The sequence below is a fragment of the Microcaecilia unicolor genome, chromosome 5 (assembly GCF_901765095.1).
Source record: "Microcaecilia unicolor chromosome 5, aMicUni1.1, whole genome shotgun sequence".
Classification (NCBI taxonomy): Eukaryota; Metazoa; Chordata; class Amphibia; order Gymnophiona; family Siphonopidae; genus Microcaecilia; species Microcaecilia unicolor.
Window position 1 is genome coordinate 208,652,086 of NC_044035.1, and position 27,799 is coordinate 208,679,884.

Consider the following 27,799-nt stretch of genomic DNA (forward strand, 5'->3'; position numbering starts at 1 on the left):
GCTGAAACTTTGGTTTGGATGCAAGGTGAGATATCAGGGGTAGAAAGATAGATTTGGGAGTCATCAGCATAGAGATGGTAGGAAAAGCCATGGGATGAGATTAATGAACCAAGGGAAGAAGTGTAGATAGAAAAGAGGAGGGGACTAAGAACAGAACCCTGAAGTACGCCGACAGGCAGAGGGATAGAAGTAGAAGAGGATCCACCAGAGTGAACACTAAAGGTGCGGAGGGAGAGGTAGGAAGAGAACCAGGAAAGGACAGAGCCCTGGAATCCAAGTGAGGACAGGGTATCGAGAAGTATGCTGTGATCGAAAGTGTCAAAAGCAGCGGAAAGATCAAGAAGAATGAGGATGGAATATTGACCTCTGAATTTAGCCAGTAATAGGTCATTGGAGACTTTAGTAAGCGCAGTTTCGGTTGAGTGGAGAGGGCGAAAACCAGATTGTAGTGGGTCAAGAATAGCATGTGAGGAGAGAAAATCAAGGCAGCGGCGGTGAACAGCACGCTCAAGTAATTTGGAGAGAAAAGGAAGGAGGGAGATGGGTCGGTAATTAGAGGGACAAGTAGGGTCAAGTGAAGGCTTCTTAAGGAGAGGTGTGACCACAGCATGTTTAAAGGCAGCAGGGACAGTCGCAGTGGAAAGTGAGAGGTTGAGAATGTGACAGATAAAAGGAATAAGAGCAGGAGAGATGGCATTAAGAAGGTGGGTGGGAATGGGATCAGAGGAACAGGTGGTACATTTTGAGGAAGAAAGGAGCCTCCTGTCCCAACCATTATCTATTCACCAAATCCAAGAAATTCAACTGCTCCAACCCTACCTATAAAACGTCAGCACTGCAAATTTTTTAAACACCAGTACACATCCATGAACCTAGTTACCAGTTCTGCTGTGCTGTACTCAAATTGCAGGCCAGGTGCACACAAACGTTACAGCAAAATGCTCCCCACAACATTAGGCTTGTCTTCACACTACTGTAACATGCCACCTAGAAAAATAACAAGCATTGTATAAGACATTCAAAGACGATTACCTTGGCAAAATGACTTTTTCATCAGGTGTCAGGAAAGCATAATCATTAAAAGTACTAAATTTAATAGCAGGTGGGTACTTGAAAGGTTTTGCTCCAAAGTTAAACTCGCATTGCTGATAGGACATAAAACTTGCTGCAGCAAAAAAGCCAGATCTAGAAATAAAAACAAAATAGAAAAGTGAACAGACACCACCACTAGCACAGAAAATCAAGTACAAAATCAAATATATTTAACCCGCTGTACTCTTTAAAATAGAGATCATAAAGCAGACAGTTTTATAGTGTCAAGAAATTATCCCAAATCTTATGTCCCACATGAGGAATTAAAATCTCATAGTATCCATAGTTTCCCCTTATTCAATGTCTAAGGAAACTATCACGAACTCCAGCAATTGCCACAGAATTACAAGAAACTTTCAGCAGACTTCAGTAATCCACTGCTGATGCTCTGGCCTATTACTCAGGACTCACTCTGACTTCCACCTCCACATGCTGCTTGGTCCCAACCTCACTTTCCTTCCAGGGCTAAAGCTGCTTGAGTCCAATCTCTCTTCCTTTCCAAACAAGGCCTCTAGGGGGACTCATGCTGTGCCAGCAACAGGAAAAGAAAGATAGAATAGTTTGCTGCAGAGAAGGAGGTAAGGAAGGAAAGCAGACTGAGAAAAAAAAAGGAAGCAAAGGATAGCTTGGTACTGCCAGGCTGAGAGTGAAAGGAAACCATTTGGGAAAGGAAGGGAGATGGGAGAAGAGCAGCTGCTGTGAGAAAATAAGGTGTTAGAAGAGAGATGCAGCAGTAGAAATAGAAGACAGAAAGTGGAAAAATATTTAAAAAATGTTTAAAAAATATATCCAGACATACAAAGACTGGAAGCTGTTTTAAGAAAAAATTATGCATATTAAGCAATTTAACTATATGCAAATGTCTTTATAACCTACCTTAATTGCCACAGAAAATTTGTAAGAAATTCCCCAAAGTGAAATCTAGTGTTGAACAGCAATAATGGGAAGGAGCAAAAAGGAGGAACATATATGTAGACAAGAAAGCAAGCAAGCAAAATGGTTCACTCATGAGAGAAGCAAAAGCAGGTTAAAAAAGCAAAATATCTGAGTCTGCAGAAGAAAGGACAGATCCAATGCTGAAGTGAATGATACATACCTGTAGCAGGTGTTCTACGAGGACAGCAGGCTGATTGTTCTCACGACTGGGTGACGTCCGCGGCAGCCCCCACCAACCGGAAGAAGCTTCACGGGCGGTCCGCACGCAGGGCACGCCCACCGCGCATGCGCGGCCATCTTCCCGCCCGTGCGCGACCGTTCCCGCCAGTTGAATGACAAGCAAAAAGATGAAAACGCAACTCCAAAGGGGAGGAGGGAGGGTAGGTGAGAACAATCAGCCTGCTGTCCTCGGAGAACACCTGCTACAGGTATGTATCATTCACTTTCTCCGAGGACAAGCAGGCTGCTTGTTCTCACGACTGGGGTATCCCTAGCTCTCAGGCTCACTCAAAACAAGAACCCAGGTCAATTGAACCTCGCAACGGCGAGGGTATAACAGAAATTGACCTACGAAGAACAACTAACTGAGAGTGCAGCCTGACCAGAATAAATTCGGGTCCTGGAGGGTGGAGTTGGATTTAAACCCCAAACAGATTCTGCAGCACCGACTGCCCGAACCGACTGTCGCGTCGGGTATCCTGCTGGAGGCAGTAATGTGATGTGAATGTGTGGACAGATGACCACGTCGCAGCCTTGCAGATCTCTTCAATAGTGGCTGACTTCAAGTGGGCCACTGACGCTGCCATGGCTCTAACACTATGAGCTGTGACATGACCCTCAAGAGCCAGCCCAGCCTGGGCGTAAGTGAAGGAAATGCAATCTGCTAGTCAATTGGAGATGGTGCGTTTCCCGACAGCGACCCCTAGCCTGTTAGGGTCGAAAGAAACAAACAATTGGGCGGACTGTCTGTGGGGCTGTGTCCGCTCCAAGTAGAAGGCCAATGCTCTCTTGCAGTCCAAAGTGTGCAACTGACGTTCAGCAGGGCGGGTATGCGGCCTGGGGAAGAATGTTGGCAAGACAATTGACTGGTTTAGATGGAACTCCGACACCACCTTCGGCAGGAACTTTGGGTGGGTGCGGAGCACTACTCTGTTGTGATGAAATTTTGTATATGGAGCATGAGCTACCAGGGCTTGAAGCTCACTGACAATACGAGCTGAAGTAACTGCCACCAAGAAAATGACCTTCCAGGTCAAGTACTTCAGATGGCAGGTATTCAGTGGCTCAAAAGGAGGTTTCATCAGCTGGGTGAGGACGACGTTGAGATCCCATGACACTGCAGGAGGCTTGATAGGGGGCTTTGACAGAAGCAAGCCTCTCATGAATCGAACGACTAAAGGCTCTCCAGAGATGGCTTTACCTTCCACACGATAATGGTAAGCACTAATCGCACAAGGTGATTCCTTACTGAGTTGGTCTTGAGGCCAGACTCTGATAAGTGCAGAAGGTATTCAAGCAGGTTCAGTGCAGGGCAAGAACGAGGTTCTAGGGCCTTGCTCTCACACCAAACGACAAACCTCCTCCACTTGAAAAGGTAACTCTTTTTAGTGGAATCCTTCCTAGAGGCAAGCAAGACACGGGAGAAACCCTCCGACAGACCCAACGCAGCGAAGTCTACGCCCTCAACATCCAGGCCGTGAGAGCCAGGGACTGAAGGTTGGGGTGCAGCAACGCTCCGTCGTTCTGCGAAATGAGAGTCGGAAAACACTCCAATCTCCACGGTTCTTCAGAGGACAACTCCAGAAGAAGAGGGAACCAGATCTGACGGGGCCAAAATGGCGCTATCAGAATCATGGTGCCGCGGTCTTGCTTGAGCTTCAGTAAGGTCTTCCCCACCAAAGGTATGGGAGGATAAGCATACAGGAGGCCGGTCCCGCAATGAAGGAGAAAGGCATCCGACGCTAGCCTGCCGTGTGTCCGAAGTCTGGAACAGAACAGAGGCAGCTTGTGGTTGGTCTGAGAGGCGAAAAGGTCCACCGAGGGGGTGCCCCACTCTCGGAAGATCTTGCGTACCACTCTGGAATGGAGCGACCACTCGTGCGGTTGCATGACTCTGCTCAGTCTGTCGGCCAGACTGTTGTTTACGCCTGCCAGGTATGTGGCTTGGAGGAGCATGCTGAACTGGCAAGCCCAACGCCACATCCCGACGGCTTCCTGACACAGGGGGCGAGATCCAGTGCCCCCCTGCTTGTTGACGTAATACATTGCAACCTGATTGTCTGTCCGAATTTGGATAATTTGGCAGGACAGCCGATCTCTGAAAGCCTTCAGTGCGTTCCAGATCGCTCGGAGCTCCAGGAGGTTGATCTGCAGATCCTTTTCCTGGAGGGACCACAGACCCTGGGTGTGGAGTCCATCGACATGAGCTCCACACCCCAGGCGAAATGCATCAGTCGTCAGCACTTTCGTGGGCTGTGGAATTTGGAATGGACGTACCAGGGTCAAATTGGTCCGAATGGTCCACCAGAGCAGTGAAGTGCGGCAACTGGTGGAGAGGCGGATGACATCCTCTAGATTCCCGGTGGCTTGGAACCACTGGGAAGCTAGGGTCCATTGAGCAGATCTCATGTGAAGACGAGCCATGGGAGTCACATGGACTGTGGAGGCCATATGACCCAGAAGTCTCAACATCTGCCGAGCTGTGACCTGCTGAGACGCTCTGGTCTGCGAAGCCAGGGACAGGAGGTTGTTGGCCCTCGCTTCGGGAAGGAAGCCCTGAGCCGTCTGGGTATTCAGCAGAGCTCCTATGAATTCCAGAGACTGGGTTGGCTGGAGATGGGACTTTGGGTAATTTATCACAAACCCCAGCAGCTCCAGGAGTTGAATAGTGCACTGCATGGACCGGAGGGCTCCAGCCTCCGAGGTGTTCTTGACCAGCCAATGGTCGAGATATGGGAACACATGCACTCCCAGCTTGCGTAGATACGCCGCCACCACCACGAGGCACTTTGTAAACACCCGTGGGGCAGAGGCGAGCCCAAAGGGCAGCACACAATACTGAAAGTGCCGTGCGCCCAGGCGGAATCTGAGATACTGTCTGTGAGCTGGCAGTATCGGGATGTGAGTGTATGCGTCCTTTAAATCCAGGGAACATAGCCAATCGATTTTCTGCATCATTGGCAGAAGGGTGCCCAAGGAAAGCATCCTGAACTTTTCTTTGACCAGGAATTTGTTCAGGCCTCTCAGGTCTAGGATGGGGCGCATCCCCCCTGTTTTCTTTTCCACAAGGAAGTACCTGGAATAGAATCCCTGCCCTTCCTGCCCGGGTGGTACGGGCTCGACCGCATTGGCGCTGAGAAGGGCGGAGAGTTCCTCTGCAAGTACCTGCTTGTGATGGGAGCTGAAGGATTGAGCTCCCGGAGGACAATTTGGTGGAAGGGAGGCCAAATTTAGGGCATATCCGCACCGCACTATTTGGAGAACCCACTGGTCGGAGGTTATGAGAGGCCACCTTTGGTGAAAAAATTTTAACCTCTCTCCGACCGGCAGATCGTCCGGCACGGACACTTTGAGGGCGGCTATGTTCCCGTGGATCCAGTCAAAAGCCCGTCCCCGGCTTTTGCTGTGGAGGCGCAGGGGGCTGCTTAGGCGCACGCTGTTGACGAGAATGAGCGCGCTGGGGCTGTCCCTGTGCCTGTCGAGGCCTTCGGGCCGGCTGGGTGTACCTACGCTTGGCAAAAGCATAGGGTGCAGCCTGCCGGGCCCGGGAAAAAAGTCCACCTGCTGAGGTGGATGCTGAAGGCGCCCGGTGGGAGAGCTTGTCGAGGGCGGTTTCCCGCTGATGCAGTTGGTCCACCAGCTGCTCGACCTTCTCGCCAAAAATATTATCCCCCCGGCAAGGGACGTCGGCCAGTCTCTGCTGGGTGCGGTTGTCCAGGTCAGAGGCACGCAGCCATGAGAGCCTGCGCATCACTATACCTTGGGCCGCAGCACGAGATGCCACGTCACAGGTGTCATAGATACCCCTGGACAGGAACTTTCTGCACGCCTTCAGCTGCCTGACCACCTCCTGATAAGGCCTGGACTGCTCCGGCGGGAGCTTATCAACCAGGTCCGCCAGTTGCTTCACAGTGTTCTGCATGTGGATGCTCGTGTAGAGCTGGTAAGATTGGATGCGGGTCACGAGCATGGAAGATTGGTAGGCCTTCCTCCCAAACGAGTCCAGAGTGCGAGACTCCCGCCCCGGGGGCGCCGAGGCGGTATCCCTCGAACTCCGTGCCCTCTTGAGAGCAGAATCCACGACCGCCGAGTCATGGGGCAATTGGGGCCGCATTAACTCTGGGTCTGAGTGGATTCTGTACTGGGACTCTGCTTTCTTGGGAATGGTGGGATTAGATAATGGTCTCATCCAGTTCCGAAGCAGTGTCTCTTTGAGGACATTGTGCAACGGCACCGTGGAGGACTCTCTAGGTGGTGATGGATAGTCGAGGACCTTGAGCTTCTCAGCCCTCGGCTCATCCACAGAGACCACGGGGAAGGGAATGCAAATGGACATGTCCCTTACAAAGGAGGCAAAGGAGAGGCTCTCAGGAGGCGAGAGCTTCCTCTCTGGTGAAGGCGTGGGGTCAGAGGGGAGGCTCGCAGACTCCTCTGAGGAGAAATATCTGGGGTCCTCCTCTTCCCCCCACGAGGCCTCTTCCTCGGTATCGGACATAAGCTCATGTAGCTGAGTCCTTAACCGGGCCCGGCTCGACGTCGAGGCACCGAGGCCTCGGTGTTGTTGAGCGGTGGACTCCCGCGCCGGCGGGGACGAAGCTCCCTCCATCGACGTCGACTCCACCTGTGTGGCGGTCGAGACCGGTGCCGCAAGCGGCGGCGGTCTCGAAGGCCTCGGCACCGGGCTAGCTGCGCCGAGGGCGCAAGCACCCCCGGCGCCGGCACAGCCTGGCGCATCAGCCCTTCCAGGATCCCCGGAAGGATGGCTCGGAGGCACTCGTCCAGGCCCGCTGTCGGGAAAGACGGGGGAGCCGGTAGAGGTGTCGGTGCCGGAAGCTGCTCGGGTCCAGGAGACTGCACCGAAGTGCTGGGACCCTGACGCGTCGGTACCTCCACTACCGAAGGGGACCTCTCCTCTCGACGCTGACGCTTCGGCGTCGACTCCTCGCCGGCACCGATAGCCGGATGCATCGAAGGCGACCGATGACGGTGCTTCTTTGATATTTTGCGGTGCCCGTCATCGGCGCCAGGTGGAACGGAGGAGGAGGAGGTCGATCCACCTCGGTCTCGAGGAACCGGGTCAGACAGGGTTCGGTCCCGAGGGCCATGGGCAGAGGGAGTGACTGGGGCCGATTGCCCACGCGGCCTCTCACCCCTACCCTCACCGGAGGACCGGCGGGCCGACGGGACCTGTGCTCCTGGGGTCGATGCCATCGGTGCCGATTTCGCGGACATCGATACCGGTACCGAAGAACCGGCCGTCGATACCGATGCCGTCGAGGTCGACGTCGAGGGGCCGGCGCAAGTTTCAAAAAGATGGTCCCGTAGAACTTGCCTCGCAACCTGAGTCCGTTTCCGGAGATCAAGACACAAAGAGCACGACTTGATATTGTGCTCCGGCCCGAGGCACTGGAGGCACCAAGCATGGGTGTCGGTCTGCGAGATAGCGACGGTTTTTCGGGGTTGACAAGAGACAGCGGCGACGCACGACTCTCTCCAGCGCGGAAAAAACAAGACTGGCGGGAACGGTCGCGCACGGGCGGGAAGATGGCCGCGCATGCGCGGTGGGCGTGCCCTGCGTGCGGACTGCCCGCGAAGCTTCTTCCGGTTGGTGGGGGCTGCCGCGGACGTCACCCAGTCGTGAGAACAAGCAGCCTGCTTGTCCTCGGAGAACACCTGCTACAGGTATGTATCATTCACTTCAGCATTGGATCTGTCCTTTCTTCTGCAGACTCAGATCTTTTGCTTTTTTAACCTGCTTTTCCTCGGAGAAAATAAAGAGACAGTAGCAACTACTAGCAAGATACAAGAGAAAGGGAAGGAGAAAAGGGAATAAGCATAGGGAAAGATAGAGCTAAAGAAATGGAAAAAATAAGAGTGGAAAGCAGTGGCGTTCCTATGTGGGCGGACACCCGGGGCGGCGCCCCGCCCCCCCGGGTGCAGCACTGACCCCCCCCTGGGTGCACGCCTCTGGGGGGGGGGGGGGGGGTGCTGCAGCGCGCGCCTGCTCAGAGTTCCCTGACTTTGCGCGTTCGCTGCAGCTCCCTCTGACCCGGAACAGGAAGTAACCTGTTCCAGGGCAGAGGGAGCTGCAGCGAACACGCGAAGTCAGGGAACTCAGAGCAGGTGCGCACCGCGGCACCCCCCAGCGGCATGCACCCGGGGTGGACCCCCCCCCCCTTGGTAGAAAATGATGTAACAATGAACAGAGAAGCAGTAAAAGAAGGAAAAAGTTCTAACCCCCCCTCCCCAACACACACACACACATACTTTTCTGCACCTCAAACATTCAGCAACTCTAACCTTGTTCCCTCTCATACATTAGTTTCCAAAGTACAATTAACAAAAAGCACATTTCTGACCTCATTTGCAACTTTCCTTAAATTAATCCCCTTATTTTCTTACTCCTGTTACTTTATCTTATTTATCTATATGTTCCATCATTGCTTATATAATACAACGCCGATTATCAGGACTATCCTCTGCAGGGGTTGGTCCAGATAATTATAAATCTGAATAATTGGAATATTAAAAATAGCTCACCAGAAAGATAAGGCATTGTCTTGAGCTGGATAGAACGAAGGACCCGAGTAGCGTTAGCCTCATATTATGTACATAAGTATTGCCACACTGGGACAGACCAAAGGCCCATCAAGCCCAGCATTCTGTTTCTAACAGTGACCAATCAAGGTCACAAATACCTGGCAAGATGCTGAAAAAGTTCAATACATTTTATGCCGCTTATTCCAGAAATAAGCAGTGGATTTTCCCCAAGTCAATTTAATAATGGTCTATGGACATTTCCTTTAGGAAGCAGTCCAAGACCTTTTTTAAACCCCGCTAAGCCTTTAGCACATTTTCTGGCAACGAATTCCAGAGTTTAATTACACGTTGAGTGAAGAAAGATTTTCTCCGATTCATATTAAATTTACTACTTTGTAGCTTCATCACATGCCCCCCTAGTCCAAGTATTTTTGGAAAGAGTAAACAAATGATTCACGTCTACCCGTTCCACTCCACTCATTATTTTATAGACCTCTATCATATCTCCCCTCAGCCATCTTTTCTGCAAGCTGAAGAGACCTAGCACCTTCAGCCTTTCCTCATAGCGAAGTCGTCCCATACCCTTTATCATTTTTGTCACCCTTCTCTGTACCATTTCTGACTCCACTATATCTTTTTTGAGATGTGGCGACTGGAATCGGTCACACCATGGACCGATACAAAGGCATTATAATGTCCTCTCTTTTGTTTTCCATTCCTTTCCTAATAATATCTAACATTCTATTTGCTTTCTTAGCCGCCGTTGCACAATGAGCAGAGGGTTTCAATGTACCATCAACAATGAGGCCAAGATACCTTTCTTGGTCGGTGACTCCTAACATGGAACCTTGCATTACGTAGCTATAGTTCAGGTTCCTCTTTCCCACATGCATCACTGTGCACTTGCTCACATTAAATGTTATCTGCCATTTAGATGCCTTGTCTCCCAGTCTCGTGAGGTCCTCTTGTAATTTTTCACAATCCTCTTGCGATTTAACAACTTTGAATTACTTTGTGTCGTCAGGAAATTTAATTACCTCACTAGTTACTCCCATCTATAGGTCATTTATAAATATGTTAAAAAGCAGCAGTCCCAGTACAGACCCCTGGGGAACCCCACTATCTACCCTTCTCCATTTAAGCCTACTCTCTGTTTTCTATCTTTTAACCAGTTCTTAATCCACAATAGAACGCTACCTCCTATCCCATGACTCTCCAATTTCTTCTGCAGTCTTTCATGAGGTACATTGTCAAACGCCTTTAAAAAATCCAGATACACAATATCAGCCCACTCGCCTTTATCCACATGTTTGTTCACCCCTTCAAAGAAATGTAATAGATTGGTGAGGAAAGATTTGTCTTCACTAAATCCATGTTGGCTTTGTCTCATTAATCCATGCTTTTGAATATGCTCTGTAATTTTGTTCTTTATAACAGTCTCTACCATTTTGACCGGCACTGTCAGGCTCACCGGTCTATAATTTCACAGATCCCCTCTGGAACAGTGGCGTAGCAGGGGCGGTGGGGGCGGTCCGCCCCGGGTGTCATCGGGTGGGGGGGTGCTCCGTTCCCGCTGCTCCGCCTTTAAATTATTTTTTTTCGAAGCGCCCGAGAGTGGCAGGCAGCGCGCCTCGTATCTGCCCTGCTAGTAAAGAAGATCTCGCTGACGTCATCGTCCTTCCCACACTGAGTCCCGCCCGCCCTCGCGGTAATAGGAAGTTGCCTCAGAGGGGGGCGGGACTCAATGTGGGAAAGGTGACGACGTCAGCGAGATCTTCTTTACTAGCTGGGCAGACGCGAGGCGCGCTGCCTGCCACTTTCCGGCGCTTCGAAAATTTTTTTTAAAGCAGGACAGGGTAGGAGAACGGATCTCGGGTCGGGGGGGGGATTCAGAGGGGAGAAGGGGATTGGGGAAGGGTGGGGGCGCTCAGAGGGGTGCTTAAAGGGGATTAGGGAGGGTGGGAGAGCATCAAGGAGGGGAGAAGGGGATTGGGGAGGGGTGGGGGCGCTCAGAGGGGTGCTTAAAGGGGGAGGGTGGGAGAGCATCAAGGAGGGGAGAAGGGGATTGAGGAGGGGTGGGGGACCTCAGAGGGGTGCTTAAAGGGGATTGGGGAGGGGTGGGGGAGCTCAGAGAGGGGAGAAGAGGATTGGGGAAGGGTGGGGAGCTCAGAGGGGTGCTTAAAGGGGATTAGAGAGGGTGGGGAGCCTCAGAGGGTGCTTAAGGGGATTAGGGAGGGTGGGAGAGCATCAAGGAGGGGAGAAGGGGATTGGGGAGGGGGTGGGGGAGCTCAGATGGGTGCTCAGAGAGGGGAGAAAGGGATTGGGGGGAGGGGAGTGCTCAGATGGGAGAAGGGGTCTGAAGCTGGAACTGGGGTCTGACAAGGGGGCAGGAGGGAAAATGGGTCCATGCCTGGGGCAGGTGGGACAATGGGTCTGGGGCTGAAAGGGGGGGATGCAAGGCATGTGGTGGATGAAGGGGACTGGAACTGGGAGCTGAAAAGAGGGGGCAGAGAGCGAGGGGACAGATCCTGGATGGAAGGGGGGCACGTGAGGGAGGGCAGACCCTGGACGGATAGGAGAGGGAGGGCAGGCGGATTGAAGGGGCAGAGAGAAAGGGCAGATGGTGGGTGGAAGGGGAGAGAGAAAGAGGGCAGACTGGGGCAAATGGAAGGGGCAGAGATAGAGGCCAGATGTTGATGGAAAGGGGAGAGAGAGATGGCAGACTGGGGCAGATGGTGCATGGAAGGGGCAGAGAGAAGGGGCAGACACTGGATGGCAGAGAGAGAGCAAAGACAGATGCTGGATAGAAGGAAGACAGTGAAAAGATGAGGAAAGCAGAAACCAGAGACAACGAACTGTAAATATATATTTTTATTTTTTTGCTTTAGGATAAAGTAGTATTGTAGCTGTGTTAATAAATGTTTATAATAGAACATGTAAATAAGGTAATCTTTTTATTGGACTAATTTTAATACATTTTACTTTCGGAGAACAAAACCCCCTTCCTCAGGTCAGGATAGGACACTGTAACAGTACTATACTGAATTGACCTGAGGAAGGAGGTTTTGGCCTCTGAAAGCTAAATGTATTAGTCCAATAAAATGATATTTGTTTATTTCTATTTGTTAATTTGTAAAGTGGTGATTGGTATTTGTTAGGTTTTTCAAATTTACATCTGCTGTCTTTATATTTTGCACAGTACTAGAGGACATTTTCTGTTTCTGTGGTGTTGCATTGTATGCAGAGTCTGGCATCGGGGGTTCAGTTTAATTTTTGTCTAAATAGAAAGTTTATGATTACTTATTCTATAGTGGATTAGAGTGTATCTATTTGTGAAAAAGACATGGCTTTCGGTTGGCATTGACTGTGCAGGATCGACGATCTGTACTAATCTGTCTGTTTTCGTTTTACAATAGGTGAATTGATGTTCTAGTGCTCACTGTAGTGTTTAAGATGCATTCCTTTTCCTTGTGTGACTCGTACAAATTACTGCTTATGGTATGGTAGAATTGCTCTATAGGTCCTGAGTGTTTTGTATTCTCGGTATGCCTAGTACTGGATTTCGGGGGGGGGGGGGGGTGTTAAAAAATGACCGGCCCCGGGTGTCAACTACCCTAGCTACGCCACTGCTTTGGAACCTTTTCAAAATAATCGGCGTTACATGGGCTACCCTCCAATCTTCCAGTACCTCACTCGATTTTAAAGATAAATTACAAATTACTATCAGTTCTCTGGGATGATGTCGCGTTCCCGAGGACCTTGACATACTGTCAGGCTTCTTCCCCGGGAGCACTGGGTTCGTGAGTCCTTGGGCCACTACCGTGGAGCGGCAGTGGCAGGCAAGATCACCTTCAAGGTAGAGACGAAACAAGACTGGACCGGAACCCCGGACTGGAGTTCTACACAGGAATACACGGAACTGGAACGCACCGGACGGGTGCGAACTGGAGTGGAGCCCGCTGGACTGGAACACACTGGAGTGGCCCCACTGGACTGGAACATACAGGAGTGAAACCTGCTGGACTGGAACACACTGGAGCGGAACCCACGGGACCGTAACCCGCTGGACAGGAACACACTGGACCTAGGCTTCACCTACGCTTAGCCACCTTTTCCCGAGGGTTGAGCCCTCAGGTTCGGGCAGCCGGCAGGGCTTACAGGAAAAACCGGAACTGGAACTTGCAAGCAGGAACAGCAGGAATCAGGATACAGAAGTGCCCCCAGGCACCTAGGCGAAAGCAAGGCAGACAGGCAGGGAATGTCTGGGTTCCCGCAGTAGGCAGGTTCAAAGCAAGTCTCAGGGCGGGTGGCTAGCAAAGCAGTAGTCAGGTTCAAAGCAAAATCTCTGGGCAGGCGGCTAGCAAAGCAGTAGTCAGGTACAAAGCAAAGTCTCTGGGCAGGTCAAGGAGCAAGACTAAGGCAGCTGCTCCAGTAACAAAGAGTACTGGCAACAGCCAAAACAAGGGCTGAAGCTCCAGAAGCAAAAGAAAACACACACGGGGAAAACCAGAAAGCAAAACACGAGAAGACTAGGAAACTGAACACAAGCTAACAGGAAAGCAATGCCCAAGCTAACCAGTCATATATTAGAAACATACACAGAGCAAACACAGGAAAACTAGTAAAGCTGTACACAGGCTAACAAGCAAAGCTGTGCCCAAGCTAACAAGCAAAGCTGTGCCCAAGCTAACCAGTCATACACCAGAAACATACACAGAGTAAACACAGGAGAACTAGTAAAGCTGTACACAGGCTAACAAACAAAGCTGTGCCCAAGCTAACAAGTCATACACCAGAAACATACACAGAGCAAACACAGGAGAACTAATAAAGCTGTACACAGGCTAACAAACAGAGCTGTGCCCAAGCTAAGAAGTCATACACCAGAAGCATACACAGAGCAAACAATGTAGCAGTATACAGAGCACTCTACATACCAGGGCCCTTAGACAAAATGCAAAGGCAAGGGCTGCAGTCTCTAAGTGATTAATAAAGCCCTTCACAGGGTTGTCAGGTGGAAAAATTTTTTCCCACCCAAACGAGCCCAAATCTAGCGGTCCAACTGATTCTTTTGCTGGCTTCTTGCTTTTAATATACCTAAAAACATTTTTACTATGTGTTTTTGCCTCCAACGCAAACTTTTTTTCAAAGTCCATCTTTGCCATCCTTATCAGCGCTTTGCATTTGACTTGACATTCCTTATGCTATTTCTTAGTATTTTCAGTCGGTTCCTTCTTCCATTTTCTGAAGGATTTTCTTTTAGCTCTAAGCTTCCTTCACCTCACTTTTTAACCATGCTGGCTGTCGTTTGGTCTTCCTCCCTCCTTTTTTAATACACAGAGTATATTTGGCCTGGGCTTCCAGGATGATATTTTTGAACAGCATCCAATCCTCGTGTAAATCTCTGACCCTCACAGCTGCTCCTCTTAAGTTTTTTTTTCACCATTCTTTTCATTTTATCAGTCTCCTTTTTGAAAGTGAAACGCTAGCGTATTGGATTTCCTGCATATACTTACTCCAAAGCTAACATCAAATCTGATAATATTATGATCACTGTTATCAAGCGGCCCTATCAACACTACCTCCCGCACTAGACCATGCTCTCCACTAAGGACTAGGTCTAGAATTTTTCCTCCTCTTGTTGGCTCCTGTACCAGCTACTCCATAAAGAAGTCCTTGATTTTGTCAAGGAATTTTACCTCCCTAGCATGCCCCGATGTTACATTTACCCAGTCAATATTGGGGCAATTGCAATCACCCATTATTATCGTGTTGCCCAGTTTGTTAGCCTCCCTAATTTCCTTAAACATTTCTACATCTGTCTGTTCACCCCTTTACACATGGAATTTCAATCCATAGGGATTCCAAGATGTGTTTTGTCTCCTGCAGAATTTTCAATCTGTTTGATTCAAGGCACTCCTTAACATAAAATGCTACCCCTCCACCAATTCGATCTACCCTACCACTATGATATAATTTGTAGCCCGGTTATCCTCCTTCCACCAGGTCTCAGAGATGCCTATTTATATCTAATTTTTCATTTAGCTCAATATATTCTAACTCTCCCATCTTATTTCATAGGCTTCTGGCATTCGCATACAGACATTTCAAACTATGTTTGTTGTTCCTATTTACATCATGCTCAGTACTTGACAGTATAAATTTGCAATCTTTTGTCTGATTTTTATTTTTATTTAAGGACACCTGATCTACTACGGTCTCTTTTGCAACCTCACTATCGGGATACCCTATCTTCCCTATTTTGGTGATACCATGTGCTTTTGAGCGACTGTTAGCCTTCCCCCAGTCTCTAGCTTAAAACTTGCTGTATCTCCTTTTTAAATGCCGATGCCAGCAGCTGGTCCCATCCTAGTTAAGGTGGTTAAGCCTTTCGGAATAGGTTCCCCCTTCCCCAGAACGTTGCCCAGTTCCTACCAAATCTAAAACCCTCCTCCCTGCACCATCGTCTCATCCACACTTTGAGACTCTGGAGCTCTGCCTATCTATTTGGCCCTGTGCATGGAACAGGTAGCACTTCAGAAAATTCTACCCTAGAGGTTCTGGATTTGAGCTTTCAACCTAAGAGCCTAAATTTGGCTTCCAGAACCTCTTTTCCATATTTTCCTATGTCATTGGTACCCACATGTACCAAGACAGCCGGTTCCTCCACAGCACTATTGATGCGCATGTACGTATATATGACCATGCAAGAACTCGCAATACAAATGGAGCTTTGTGGGGGCTTCATTCTATCTACCTCCAGATGGTTCCGCATCCTGGTGAGCAATTTTAATTTTTCAACTATCTGTGGGAAATTGAGACTGGGGGGGAGGGGGGGTGATGCAGGTCCGGATAATTGGATATATGATCAGCTTTCAGATAATCAGCGTCCTACTGCATTTTAGGCTATGAAAATGTTTTATTACGTATTGTGTTGACATTGTAATGTAGCATACATGTCATATTTTGTACTGCTGTTTGAGTATTTTTACTGCTCTAATTGTCTATTGATTATGTTTCACTTATTCATGCTGTACACCTTCAAAAAGGCAGCAAATAAATCCTAATAAATAAAAAGCAAAGGTGATTACCTAAGGACAGCAGGCCGCTTATTCACGTGCGGGTGACATCATCCGACAGAGCCCCAGTGCAGATGCTGAATCACTAGCACCATAGAAAGTCCACACACAAAAATTGCTTGAGTTACCTCCTGCATCTCTGTGTCTAGCAAGGCTTCTATGTACTCCAATTGTCGTACTGGATGGAGTTGGGACGGGATAATTTATGACAAACCCCAGTAGTTCTAGCACCGGAACAGTCAACCACATTGACTCACTTGCCCCTTCGCAAGATGTGTTCTTGACCAGCCAATCATCCAGGTAAGGAAACACACACTCCCAGTCTGTGTAGATATGCTGTAACTACTGCCAGACACGTGGTGAAAACTCTGGAGGCAGACACTAGGCCAAGCGATACTGGAAATGGCATTTCCCCACTCGAAATTCAAGATGCTTCCTGTGACTGAAGTATCAAAATGTGTGTATATCATAAAGGCCAATAAAATGTGAAAACCATACATATTTCTAGTTTTTATTATAAACTACTTTGCTTCTCTTGAGCTGGGAGCAGACTTAAGAGTTGCAAAATAATTATAAATGTGCTTTTTCTGGTAAATACCTTTCTAAGGCTGTGGTCTGACATTTGACCTATGCTAACTTATGATAAGTTGCTGGTCAGAAACAAAGAGCCAGAAACTCCTATGACTAAGGACGCCTGCTGTATCCAGATAAACAATCAGAAGGAGAAGTAAGTGGGTGTGGGCAAAAATATAGCCCTAGCACGAGGGTGGGGGTAGTAACTTGGTAACATACCCATTATCTAATGAAAACTTATGCTTATATGCATGACTTTGATGGAACATGAGACGTCATACCAGGAAACAGAATATTCTGGAAAGATGCATATTCATTAGGTTGGAAGGGTAATTATTATTAAGATAATGAAGAAAGGAAGAAAAAACAGGAAACAGGAGAAAGAACTGAGGATGGCGAGCCTCAATGTGCCTACACTAGCAGGTGGACATATTGACAGCTCCCAGGGAAAACTCTGTTTTTATTTGCTATATATGGTACTGTATTGGGAGTTTGTTACTATTTCAATAATTACTGATTGGCTTCTTTGACAATCTGAATAAACATTTATTATGTCTAATACTTATTAAGTAGCCAGAGTTTTTCTTGCCTGGGGTTCTGCTTGGGGTTCTGCCTGGGGGAGTAATGATTTATTCAAGGATACAACCCCCCCCCCCCCCCGCCCAGGAGACCTTCAGAAGGTTACTTCTGTCCCAGAGGCAAGTCAGAAGTATACATTTGGGTACAGGCATCTTTTAAGTCCAGAGATCATTTTCCTGAATGAGAGAAAGTAAGGTGCTCAGGGAAATCATCCGGAACTTTTTTCTTTCACCAGATTTTTGTTCAGGGATGGGCTGGAATCCCCCTATTTTCTTGATTAAAAAAAAGTACTTGGAATAGAATCCCTGCCTCTCCTTCCCTGGTGATACGGGTTTGACCGCTTGTGTCTGCAGTAAGGTGGAGATTTACTGTACAAGCATTGGCTTGTTCTGAGAGCTGATGGTGGGCAATTTGGAGGTTGCTGATGCCAAGTTCGATTCCCACTTCAGGCACAGGCAGCTCCTTGTGACTCTGGGCAAGTTACTTAACCCTCCATTGCCCCATGTAAGCCGCATTGAGCCTGCCATGAGTGGGAAAGTGCGGGGTACAAATGTAACAAAAAAAAAATTTAGAGCATATCTGCGACAGACTATTTGAAGCACCCACTCTTCGGAGGTTATAAGGGGCCATCTGTGGTGGTAAAAAGTGAGCCTCCCTCTGACCAGTAGGTCGTCCGGAATGGATACTCTGCGTGGCTATGCTCTGTTGGAGCCAATCAAAGCCTGTGCCCTGCTTTGACTGGGGAGCTGGCTGGGATTTCTGGGGATGGGGCTAGCGAGACCTTGGACGGGGGTCCCAAGTCGCCTGAGTAGACCAAGCAGAAGGCTTGTACCCACGCCTTTGAGAGTAGTAGGACCTGCACTTCTGCCCAGTCAAAAATCTTCCTGTTGAAGAAGATGCAGATGGAGGTTGGAGAGAGAGAGAGAAAGAATAGTATCAGTGTGCTTTTTAATGAGGTCAGCAACCTCCTCCACTTTCTCTCCAAATAAATTGTCCCCTTGGCAAGGCACATCCGCCAACTGCTCTTGAACAGCCAGGAGAGTCTGTGAATCCCCACACCCATTCCAGAGAGTCTGGAACCAATATCAAAAGTGTTGTAAGCGCCCCTGACCAAACAATGCCAACACTCCACCTGCTTACTAGCCAACTGGCGATGCTCGGCGGCCTGCGCCACATGCACAGAATTCACTAGGGTTAGTGTACTATTAACTAGAGACTCCACGTAAAGGCTTGTGTAGAGCTGTTAGGACTAGATGTGGGCAACGAACATGGAGACCTAAAAAGTTTTTCTCCCAAACGACTCTAAGGTTCTGGCCTCTCATCTTGGGGCGTCGAGGCATGAGACAGAGAGCTCTGATAGTTTGTTTATTTTTTTGTTATACCGTTACTTATCGCAAGGCAAATCAGAATGGTTCATAAAGCAAATAGTACAATAAAACAAAGAAAAATTAATTAATAGAACTTCATTAAAAATAGGAAAGAAGACAAACACAGCTTTCAAACTAGAGAAAACAACAGAAACTGACCACCCATCTTGAGAACCAACCATACAGATTCAACCTACCAAAGAGTGGTGAGGCAACTGGGGCTTCTCAAATCCGGAAGCATTCTGGATACGATACTGTGTATTCACTTTCTTGGGTGCTACCTGCACTGAGAGGGGAGATTCCCAGTTCCTCATCAGTGCATCCTTAAAGATAGGGTGCAATGGCCCAATGATCCTTTCCTTAGGAGGAGACATAGTCCAAGATGGACAATATCTCTGCCCTGAGCTCCTCCTCTGTCTCCAACTTAAATGGGATGGCTGCAGCCATCTCCCTGACAAAACCAGTAAAAACAGCGCCTCTGGAGATTTTTGTTTCTCTTGAGGTGGTGAGGGATCAGATGGGATACCATACGACTCCTCCTCTGAGAAGTAATGTGGATCCTAAACACATACCCATGAGCGGTTCCAGTCAGACTCCTCTTCCTCTTGAGAATCATGAGACTGGGTCTGCACTGGCCTCAACCTAGTGGAACTATGTCCACACTCCGAGGAGCATCGAGGTGCAGCCCTTCTCTCAGATTCTAGGGAAGCTTCCTCCCCTGATGTCAGAGGGGGTAACTGCCTGTTCAGGCCTCGGCTCCGAAACTCTGTGAGGTCCTGGTGTTGATGTTCTGAGCACTGCCATCGGTAGAGCCTCAGAGAGGGCCTGAGGCTGTTCAGCTGAAGGCACAAGCACACTCGATGCCAAAGCAGGAGCTCCCTGCAGCAACTGTACCAGCTCCTGTCAGAGCATGCTCCAGAACCGCTCAGAGAGGATGGGCATCGACAAAGGCATGGGAGCCGGGCGGAGGCAACCTTCAAAGTCATGGGTGCTGAACCAGTGATGGGGCCCTGGCTGCTCGATGACTGGTGAACCGGCACCACTTTCACAGAGGGGGAACACTCCTCTCGATGCCAGCACTCCTCGGATATCTGAGTTTCCGATGCCCTGGTGCTCCCAGCACCGTATGTCAAGGAGGACCGATGCTTATGCTTCTTGGGCTTCCCCTGATGCATAGAGACTCGATCCCCCGGTGCTGACGAGGAAGCCTCTGATTCCTAGCGGCTCCTCGGTGTCGGGTCCGATGTTAACTGGTCCTGGGGCCTGCTAACAGCACCAGGCGTCGACCCACTCAGTAACGATGCACTCCCAGTGGTTACCGGTGTCAGAGCAGCAATGGAGGTCGATGTCGCCAGTGCTGAACACAATGGTCTGGCCTTCAAAGAGCAAAAAAACTACTACTGTTGCGCCAATCGCACTCTGTGTCCTGGCCTGCATGTGAAGACAAAGATCACAAACAGAGGGTCATGATCTGGCCCAAGGCACCCAATGCACCAGTTGTGTGGGTTCAAGAGTGAAATAATGCAATGACATTTAGTGCACCGCTTGAAGCCACTGGGAGCCTTCTGTGACATTGAAAAAATAACTTTGGCTAAATTAAACTCCTCAATCTTGCGCAATTAAAAAAGGGGAAGCGTTCTACTTGAGGTCAGGTCTGTGGTTTAACTGTGCAGCCAATCATGAAAAATAAAGGAAACAAAAAAATGCCGAAAACTAGAGAACAAAAATATGAGGAAGGGAAAACAGGAAAACATTTTTAAAAGGGAGATAATTACCCACAGGGAAGGCATGCACAATAGAGCAAAATTTCTTTTGAAAAGCGCAATGTGAAGAGAAGAGTATGCGAACACATCCTCTCAACTCCATGGGAAAAAAGAAGCGGAGTGGAGGAGTGGCCTAGTGGTTAGGGTGGTGGACTTTGGTCCCTGGAAACTGAGGAACTGAGTTCGATCCCCACTTCAGGCACAGGCAGCTCCTTGTGACTCTGGGCAAGTCACTTAACCCTCCAGTGCCCCAGGTTTTGTTTTTTTGTTACATTTGTACCCCGCGCTTTCCCACTCATGGCAGGCTCAATGCGGCTTACATGGGGCAATGGAGGGTTAAGTGACTTTCCCAGAGTCACAAGGAGCTGCCTGTGCCTGAAGTGGGAATCGAACTCAGTTCCTCAGTTCCCCAGGACCAAAGTCCACCACCCTAACCACTAGGCCACTCCTCTGTATACAATATGTAAGCCACATTGAGCCTGCCATGAGTGGGAAAGCACGGGGTACAAATGTAACAAAAAAAAAAAAAAAAGCCAAGGGACCTGTGCTCATATGTCAGGTGAGAAGGCACCAGCGCATGCACAGTGGGATGCTGCTAGAACTTTTTCTAGTGTGATTCAGCGTCTGCACCAGGGCTCCGTTGGATGATGTCACCCACCTGTGGGAATAAAGCGGCCTGCTTGTCCTTGGAGAATCCCCTGCTTAGCACTATTGCCCCAATGCTCAGTTCCCCGCGCTGCTCTGAACAGCGCCATAAAAATACTGCAGGGAAAGTGCAGAGAAAGAAATCGCTAATGATCAACACTAATAACATACAAAATTATGCGCATTGTCAGCATTGATCATTAGGGATTTCTGCAGGAGGACTGTGCCTGGGCATGTGCTCTAGAGTCCAGGCACAATCCTCCTGCAGAAGAGGTTTGAAAAGTCCAGGCTTTTTTCCTGCAGGAGAAAAGCCCAAATCTGTCAAACCTAAAGCCCTGGTGGTCTGCCCCCAGATCCCCCCCCCCAAAGACATAACCCCCCCTCCTAAAATTAAATACAACATTGGTGGGTCCAGTGGGACCCTTGCCCAGGACCCTGACGTCCCCCTCAGGCTAGCCCTGGTGATCTAGCGGTGGCCCCTGCAACCCCCCCCTACCTTCCAGAAGGAGGGGGGACTAGCACTCCCTCCCTCCTCCTGTGAGTGCTTCCTCAAAATTGTGGTGCCCTGTCCTGCCCAATGCAGCTCAACACTAGTTCCAAAGTAGGCGGGCACAGTTCTCTGTGGTTGAAAATAATTTTCTATTTTCTACTATGGATTTATGCCCGGTGGTAATCGGCAGCATGGTCACATTGCCGTGTGCTGCTTGATTACTGCAGGGTTAGTGTATGAGCCCTTGCTGCCAAATAAATAGGAGGGCTCACGTGGTAAATAGTCAGGCGCTAATTTTGGACTAAGCACCTGGCCATTATTACCATAAATAGAAATTCGGCTTTTTGGCAGACATGCTAAGAGGTGGCCTGAGTGTGTGGGAAAATCACCCACTAAAAGTTGCGTAGCTTACTTTTTAGCGCATCTTGGTAAAAGGACCCCTTAGAGAGGATTGAAAAAAAGAAAAATCATGTGTTATGAACTAAAGGTAAGTACAAACTCTGGTATCTGATTTTGCTTAGGAACTAGCACAATTTCAAGGGCTGAAAATATTACCATAATGGGTCAGAATACCGTGGGTTAAAAGTTCTTGCTCAGAAATTAGACTTACGTGGCTGAGGAAAAAACTTGTTTCTCCGGAGGAAGATGGTTTCCATTCAAATAGAATATCATTTGTTTTTTTTGTAGGTCTAAGAGAAATCCTATGGTATCGCCTAAACAAAGAACATAAAAGAAATCAAGCCTATGTCCAGGATCAGAAACTAATGTTAGTGAAGGAAAAAGAATCAAGGGAAGCATATGGTCTTAAACGAAGATAAATATGTGAAAATTAGGAAGATGAAAAAAAACATGCACATAAAGTAGCTAATTTTGAAAATGGAGACATGATTTTTTCTGCAGAAATGCAGAATTACTAGACAGTTACACCTTGTACACAGTCATAAGATTTTTCTAGATTATGCTCATTGGCTAGATCTGTGTGCTCGAGAAATTGTGAGGATCAGGGTTCTGGGGCAGAATCTGAAACTGCTTCAAGTACAGGCACTTATCTCTTAAAATGTCAGTGCGAGACTTGAACTTCTGCTCTACACCATTTAACTAAAAAACAAAAACAAAAAACCCTTATTCTATAAACAGTTTACATTTTTAGATTCTCTACTGCCATGTTTCCAGCACCAGCATAACTCAATAAGTATAGTATGCATGGCGGTGGGGGGGGGGGGGGGGGGGGGGGGGGAGGGCCCAGGACAATCCCCCTCTCCCTTCTGCTGTCATCATCCCTCTTGTGCCTTCAGGCCCACAGCAGCAATGAACAAAGCATCAATCAGTGCTGGGGAGCCCTTGGGCTTATGAACGCCCTCTGCTGGTGCCTTCTCCTCTGACACATTCTGTACACTGTCAAGACAGGGTGGGACCAGCAGGGCCTCTGTGAACAAATGGGCTAAAGGCCTCTCTGGTGCTGCAGGCATGATGGGAGCAGCAAAAGGGAGGGGAAGGAAGTTTGAAAGGAAATGCTAGATTGGGAAGGGGGGGAGGAAGAAGGGAGAGAGGTGGTGATATTGGAGGGGAGTGTGGGACAGTGGCATAGCCAACCAGCTAATTTTGGGTGGGCCTGAGCTCAAATTCAGTGGGCACATTTTCTCTGCTCCTACCCTACCCCAAACTCTTCACTCCCCCCCCCCCCCTCCACCGCACCTCACAACTCATAAATACTATAGTTAATGAGGATCCCCAAGCTAAGACTTCTTCTGAAGGGACCAGAACACTCTTTTATTAAGTTTGGCAGGCAGCAGCAATGTCCCTGAACTACCGATGTCAGCACCCCACACATGTATAGTTGTTGATGACTCAAGTATGGTGCTGCACACTGCAGACCTTGGCAGAAGAGAAGTCTGGCCACCTTTGGAGGAGGTCCTCAGCTAGCGAAGCTTGGAAATCCCCACCAGCTATAGAATGGGTCAGGGCTGGTGTTAAACATGCTCTCTGATCCCCTCTCTTCCCTGCCTCCCCTCCAATCTCTCAACTTCCATTACTATAATACTGACAGACCATCAACAAGTACAGAACAAGAGATCACAAAAACTGAACTGGGAAACCTAAGAAGTTAAACTTGGCATGCACTGCAACACTAGAGAAATAAAAACAGAAATGCATTTCCTCTACTAGTGAATACAATATAAAGACATCTGCTGTGCACATTTCCCAAAAGCTAACATATTCCATTTAATACATTCAAAATAAAAATGCTTTTTTTCTAACTTTGTTGTCTGGACATTTTATTTTTCTATCATGTTGGTTCCAGTTTCTCTTTTCTGCTTCCCTGTCTGACTTCTGTTAATTCTCCTTCACTATACCTATCTCTGACATATTGATCTTTAATTTTTAGCGCTTTTCTCTCTTTTTCTTAACTGCTTCTCTGTTCCCTCAAATTTAACCCTCTTTCTCATCCCTCTCATTTTTACTTTTCAGCTACCTATCAAATTCCAACTCCTTCTCTCACCCTCTAGCTCTCACATTACCCATCTCACTCCTTCTTCCATTCCCATTTATCTTTAATCAGTTTTGCATACCAAATTTCTACCCCCTGTAATCACTATCCTCCTTTCATTCATTTCCTTGCCACCCCCACCAGCTTGCTTGGTGTCACGTTTACTAAACCGGAACTGGGTTTGTGAGCCCTTGGACCACCGCCGAGGAGCAGCAGTAACAGGCAGAGGCAAGGCAGAACAGACGTACTGGGAAATCCAGGCTAGGTCTCTAGGCAGTCAGCCAGCAAGCAGAAGAATAGTCCAGTAACACTCCGGGTCTAGGCAGGCGGCAAGCAGTAGAATAGTCCAGTAACACTCCAGGTCTAGGCAGGCGGCAAGCAGAAGAATAGTCCAGTAACACTCCAGGTCTAGGCAGGCGGCAAGCAGAGGAATAGTCCGTAACACTCCGGGTCTAAGCAGGCGGCAAGCAGAAGAATAGTCCAGTAACACTCCGGGTCTAGGCAGGCGGCAAGCAAAAGAATAGTCCAGTAACACTCCGGGTCTAGGCAGGCGGCAAGCAGAAGAACAGTCCAGTAACACTCCGGGTCTAGGCAGGCGGCAAGCAGAAGAACAGTCCAGTAACACTCCGAGTCTAGGCAGGCGGCAAGCAAAAGAATAGTCCAGTAACAGGCAGGGTTCAAAAGGCAGGAAACCAGCAAACACAGAATCAGGTCCAAAGACTCTCAGGCAGAAGTGCACCAGCACCAATGTACCAGGGCCTAAAACGCAATGCAAAGGCAAGCAGAAATGTTTCAAGATGGCTGATAAGCCCAGAAGCAGTTGGAACTCACTGCTGCAATCACCAGGCAGCTACGGGTGCTGTGCAGGCTCAAACAACACAAGCAAACCCGGCAGCCCGGAAGATCCAGACCGCACTAAGCAGAAATCTGGAACGGGTGATGGTCCATGGCAGCTGCCCATTCTGGCCACCAGAGGGCGAGGAAAGCACAGACGTAACCACTTGGGTCTCTCCCATATAGTTTCAACATGTCCAGCATCTTCCTCCCTCTACTCTTCTAGCCAAGCTACCTGCTCCTTCTTTCTCCCCTCCCCACCACTGTAGCCCAACATCTCCAAGTCCCTTTCACTTCTCCTCAGCATCTTCCTGTCCCTTCTCTCTTCCCTCCTGCACTGAAGAGTTATGCTAGCCCTTGCTCTCAGTAAAATACAGGCCAATGGCTCATAATAAGAGCTAGGCCTCTCTTAGAAATCAAAATCATCTCTGATACAAAAGAAAGCTAGCCTGTAAGAATCAGTGTTCACCTTTGACACAGTTACATTTCACTGTAGCAAGTGCTGAGCTGGCAAGGGTGGGGGCAATCTACTCTATAAACAATCCTGAGACTGGCACCTGCAAGACGTCATGAGCAAGAGTTGCTATGGTTATGTAGAGATAGTACTTGGTCAGCTGCACCCCGGGTGAGAACATCCAAAGGGGGGGCTAGAGGAAGGTTTGGGAACATATGAAGTCATTTTGATCAACTGATAAGAACCAAGAGCCCTGGTGAGAAAGACTGGGGTCCATTGGAACCAATGAAGCCAAAATGGTATATAAGGACCAGTCTGGAGAGTATTAGATCAGACAAGAGGAGAAGAAGAACAGAGAAGGAAGACTCCAGAAGGCTAGAGAGAGAGGACATGCCATGATATGCTGCTCCATTATGTGAATGCTTAACTTGCCTGTACTACCATTGGTAAGATTGTAATAAACTATCTTATTATATCTACTACATACTGGGTTCCTTTCTAATTACAAGGGTCTATACTGCCTTGACGGTGTAAGCCCGTCATGAGCAGATTTAAGGTTGGGGTAATTAAGGATCTAGAGGGGATATGAAGTTCTTTCCAGGATAGTACAGAGAGCCCATGGCTTCTGCTGCCCAAAAGAGTGAGGCAGATCTAATTATAAACAGCACCCAACCCCATGATCCAGCATTCCTCTCTCTCTCTCTTCTTTCCAAATGTCCAGGATCTATCCCTCATTCCTTTCTGTCCCTGGATCCAACATCTTCCTCTTTTTCCTTTCCCCTTCCTGTGCATATCTCTCTCTTCCTTTCCTCCACCCCAATGTCCAACCTCTCTTCCCTTCTCCCTTTCTCACACTGTCCACATCTTTCTCACTCTTGTGCCCCAGGTCCAACAGCTCTTTCTTCCTCTCCACTCCCCATGCAGCATCTCTCCCTCCCTCCGCCACGTCCAACACTTGTCTTTCTCTCTCCCTGTGCATCTCTTCCTCCCCTTCACCCTTATGTCGAACATGTCTCCCTCTCTCCACCTCTAACAATCCTCCCTCACTAAACCCCCCAGAAATTCTCCCTCTTTCCAAACTCCACACCCCATGCAGCATCTCTCGCTCCCTCCATATCCAACAATTAACACTTTCCCTCCCATGTGCAGCACCTCATTCCAACCCTCCCCCTCCACCCCCATGCATTTATTTGCAGTACCTCTTTCCTTTCCTCCCCTCAACCCCCATGCATTTCTCTGCCAGTGAGAATCGCTCCCCTGCCCCCATCTACCTTCATAAAGATTTCTGTCAAAGAGATACTGCCAGCAGCACACGCTGCCTGTGGCTAACCCTGATGCCTCTCCTCTCTGAAGTGTTCCACGCAGGCAAGAGGAAGTTGCATCGAGTGGGTGTAGTAGTATGCAGCAACAGAGGGGAGGTTTCAGGGTTTGCCACAGGCAATGTGTCAGAATCACTGCCACTGCTGGCGGTAACCCTTTTGACAGAAATATTTGTGAGTGAGTGAAGGAAGGGAGAGAGATGCAGGACCCTCTGGAGCCTAGGCTGCTCCCTCTATGCTGGCCCTGGCAGGAGTACATAGCCGTTAGGTGAGTTGGCCTGGTGTGGGATGGGGAAAAGGAGAACAAAATCCTGCACTGGTTTTGAGGGAAGTAAAAGTGCACCGATTTATAGTTTTCCGGAAGTGGGGGGGGGGGGGGGGGGGGGGACCGGAAACCCTACCACCCACCCTGTATGTTTTGGGGGAAAACTATACCACATATTGAAGTGTTGGAAAGCATCACATATATACAATTTTGTCTACATTGAAATTCACCTATTTGCTCAAAGGAAAAAGAGATCAATAATCTTTACCTACAATACTATGGCCAGATCCAGTGTCATCTGATATACAATCTCTTTCACTATTTCATTGAGTCAGTTACATAGTTTTTCTTTGTATGCTGTAATTTCTTACGTTGCAATGTCAAATTTGCTATGTTAAATAGTAATAAAGAAAAAAACAAACTGAACAATTTAAATAGTAAGTCTTTTGCATTGAATGTCACATGTATGATTATATCCCAGTTGGTGATAAGTCAAATATGTGTGCTCGATGCAAAGAGCTCCAAGCTCTCAGAGAAAAAGTCTGTTCTTTGAGACTAGAATAGCAGACTTGGAGGAGCTGAGGGAGAGAGAGAGGTATATAGAGGAGGCCTACAGGGACATCTGGCAACCCATGTGCTGCCCTGGAGGGAGGTCTTCTAAAAGGAGAGCATCACCCTGGTGCAGCTGGAAGTAATCCTGTAGACAGGACCAGAACACCAGGGGTGTAATATCCTTTTGCACTGAGGATGTGTCTCCAGGAGCTACTGCCCAGGAGGGAAGGATTAGGGCGGCTGTTGTAGTTGGTGATTTGATTATTAGGTATGTAGATAGCTGGATGGCTGGTGGACATGAGGATCATCTGGTTACTTGCCTGCCTGGTGCAAAGGTGGTGGACCTCACGCGTCACCTAGCTAGGATTTTAGATAGTGCTGGGGAGGAGTCGGCTGTTTTGGTACATGTGGGTACCAATAATATAGGAAAATGTGGGAGAGAGGTTCTGGAAGCCAAATTTAGGCTCTTAGGTAGAAAGCTCAAATCCAGAACCTCTAGGGTAGCGTTTTACAAAGTGCTACCTGTTCCATGCCCAGGGCTGAAGAGAAAGGCACAGCTCTGAAGTCTCAAGTGTGGATGAGGTGATGGTGCAGGGAGGAGGGT

At 48.6% G+C, this 27,799-nt stretch overlaps 1 protein-coding gene across 3 annotated transcripts in view; it reads right to left on the reverse strand.

The window, feature by feature from the left end:
* The window catches only part of RSPRY1 (ring finger and SPRY domain containing 1), a 663,702-nt gene that overhangs the window by 129,401 nt on the left and 506,502 nt on the right, over nucleotides 1-27,799 (reverse strand). For all 3 annotated transcript variants that reach the window (XM_030203731.1, XM_030203729.1, XM_030203730.1), the window contains 2 exons: nucleotides 21,894-21,996; nucleotides 1,033-1,185 (listed from right to left, as the gene is read on the reverse strand). In XM_030203731.1, the coding sequence (XP_030059591.1) occupies nucleotides 1,033-1,185; nucleotides 21,894-21,996 (256 nt within the window). The remainder of the gene's footprint in view (nucleotides 1-1,032; nucleotides 1,186-21,893; nucleotides 21,997-27,799) is intronic.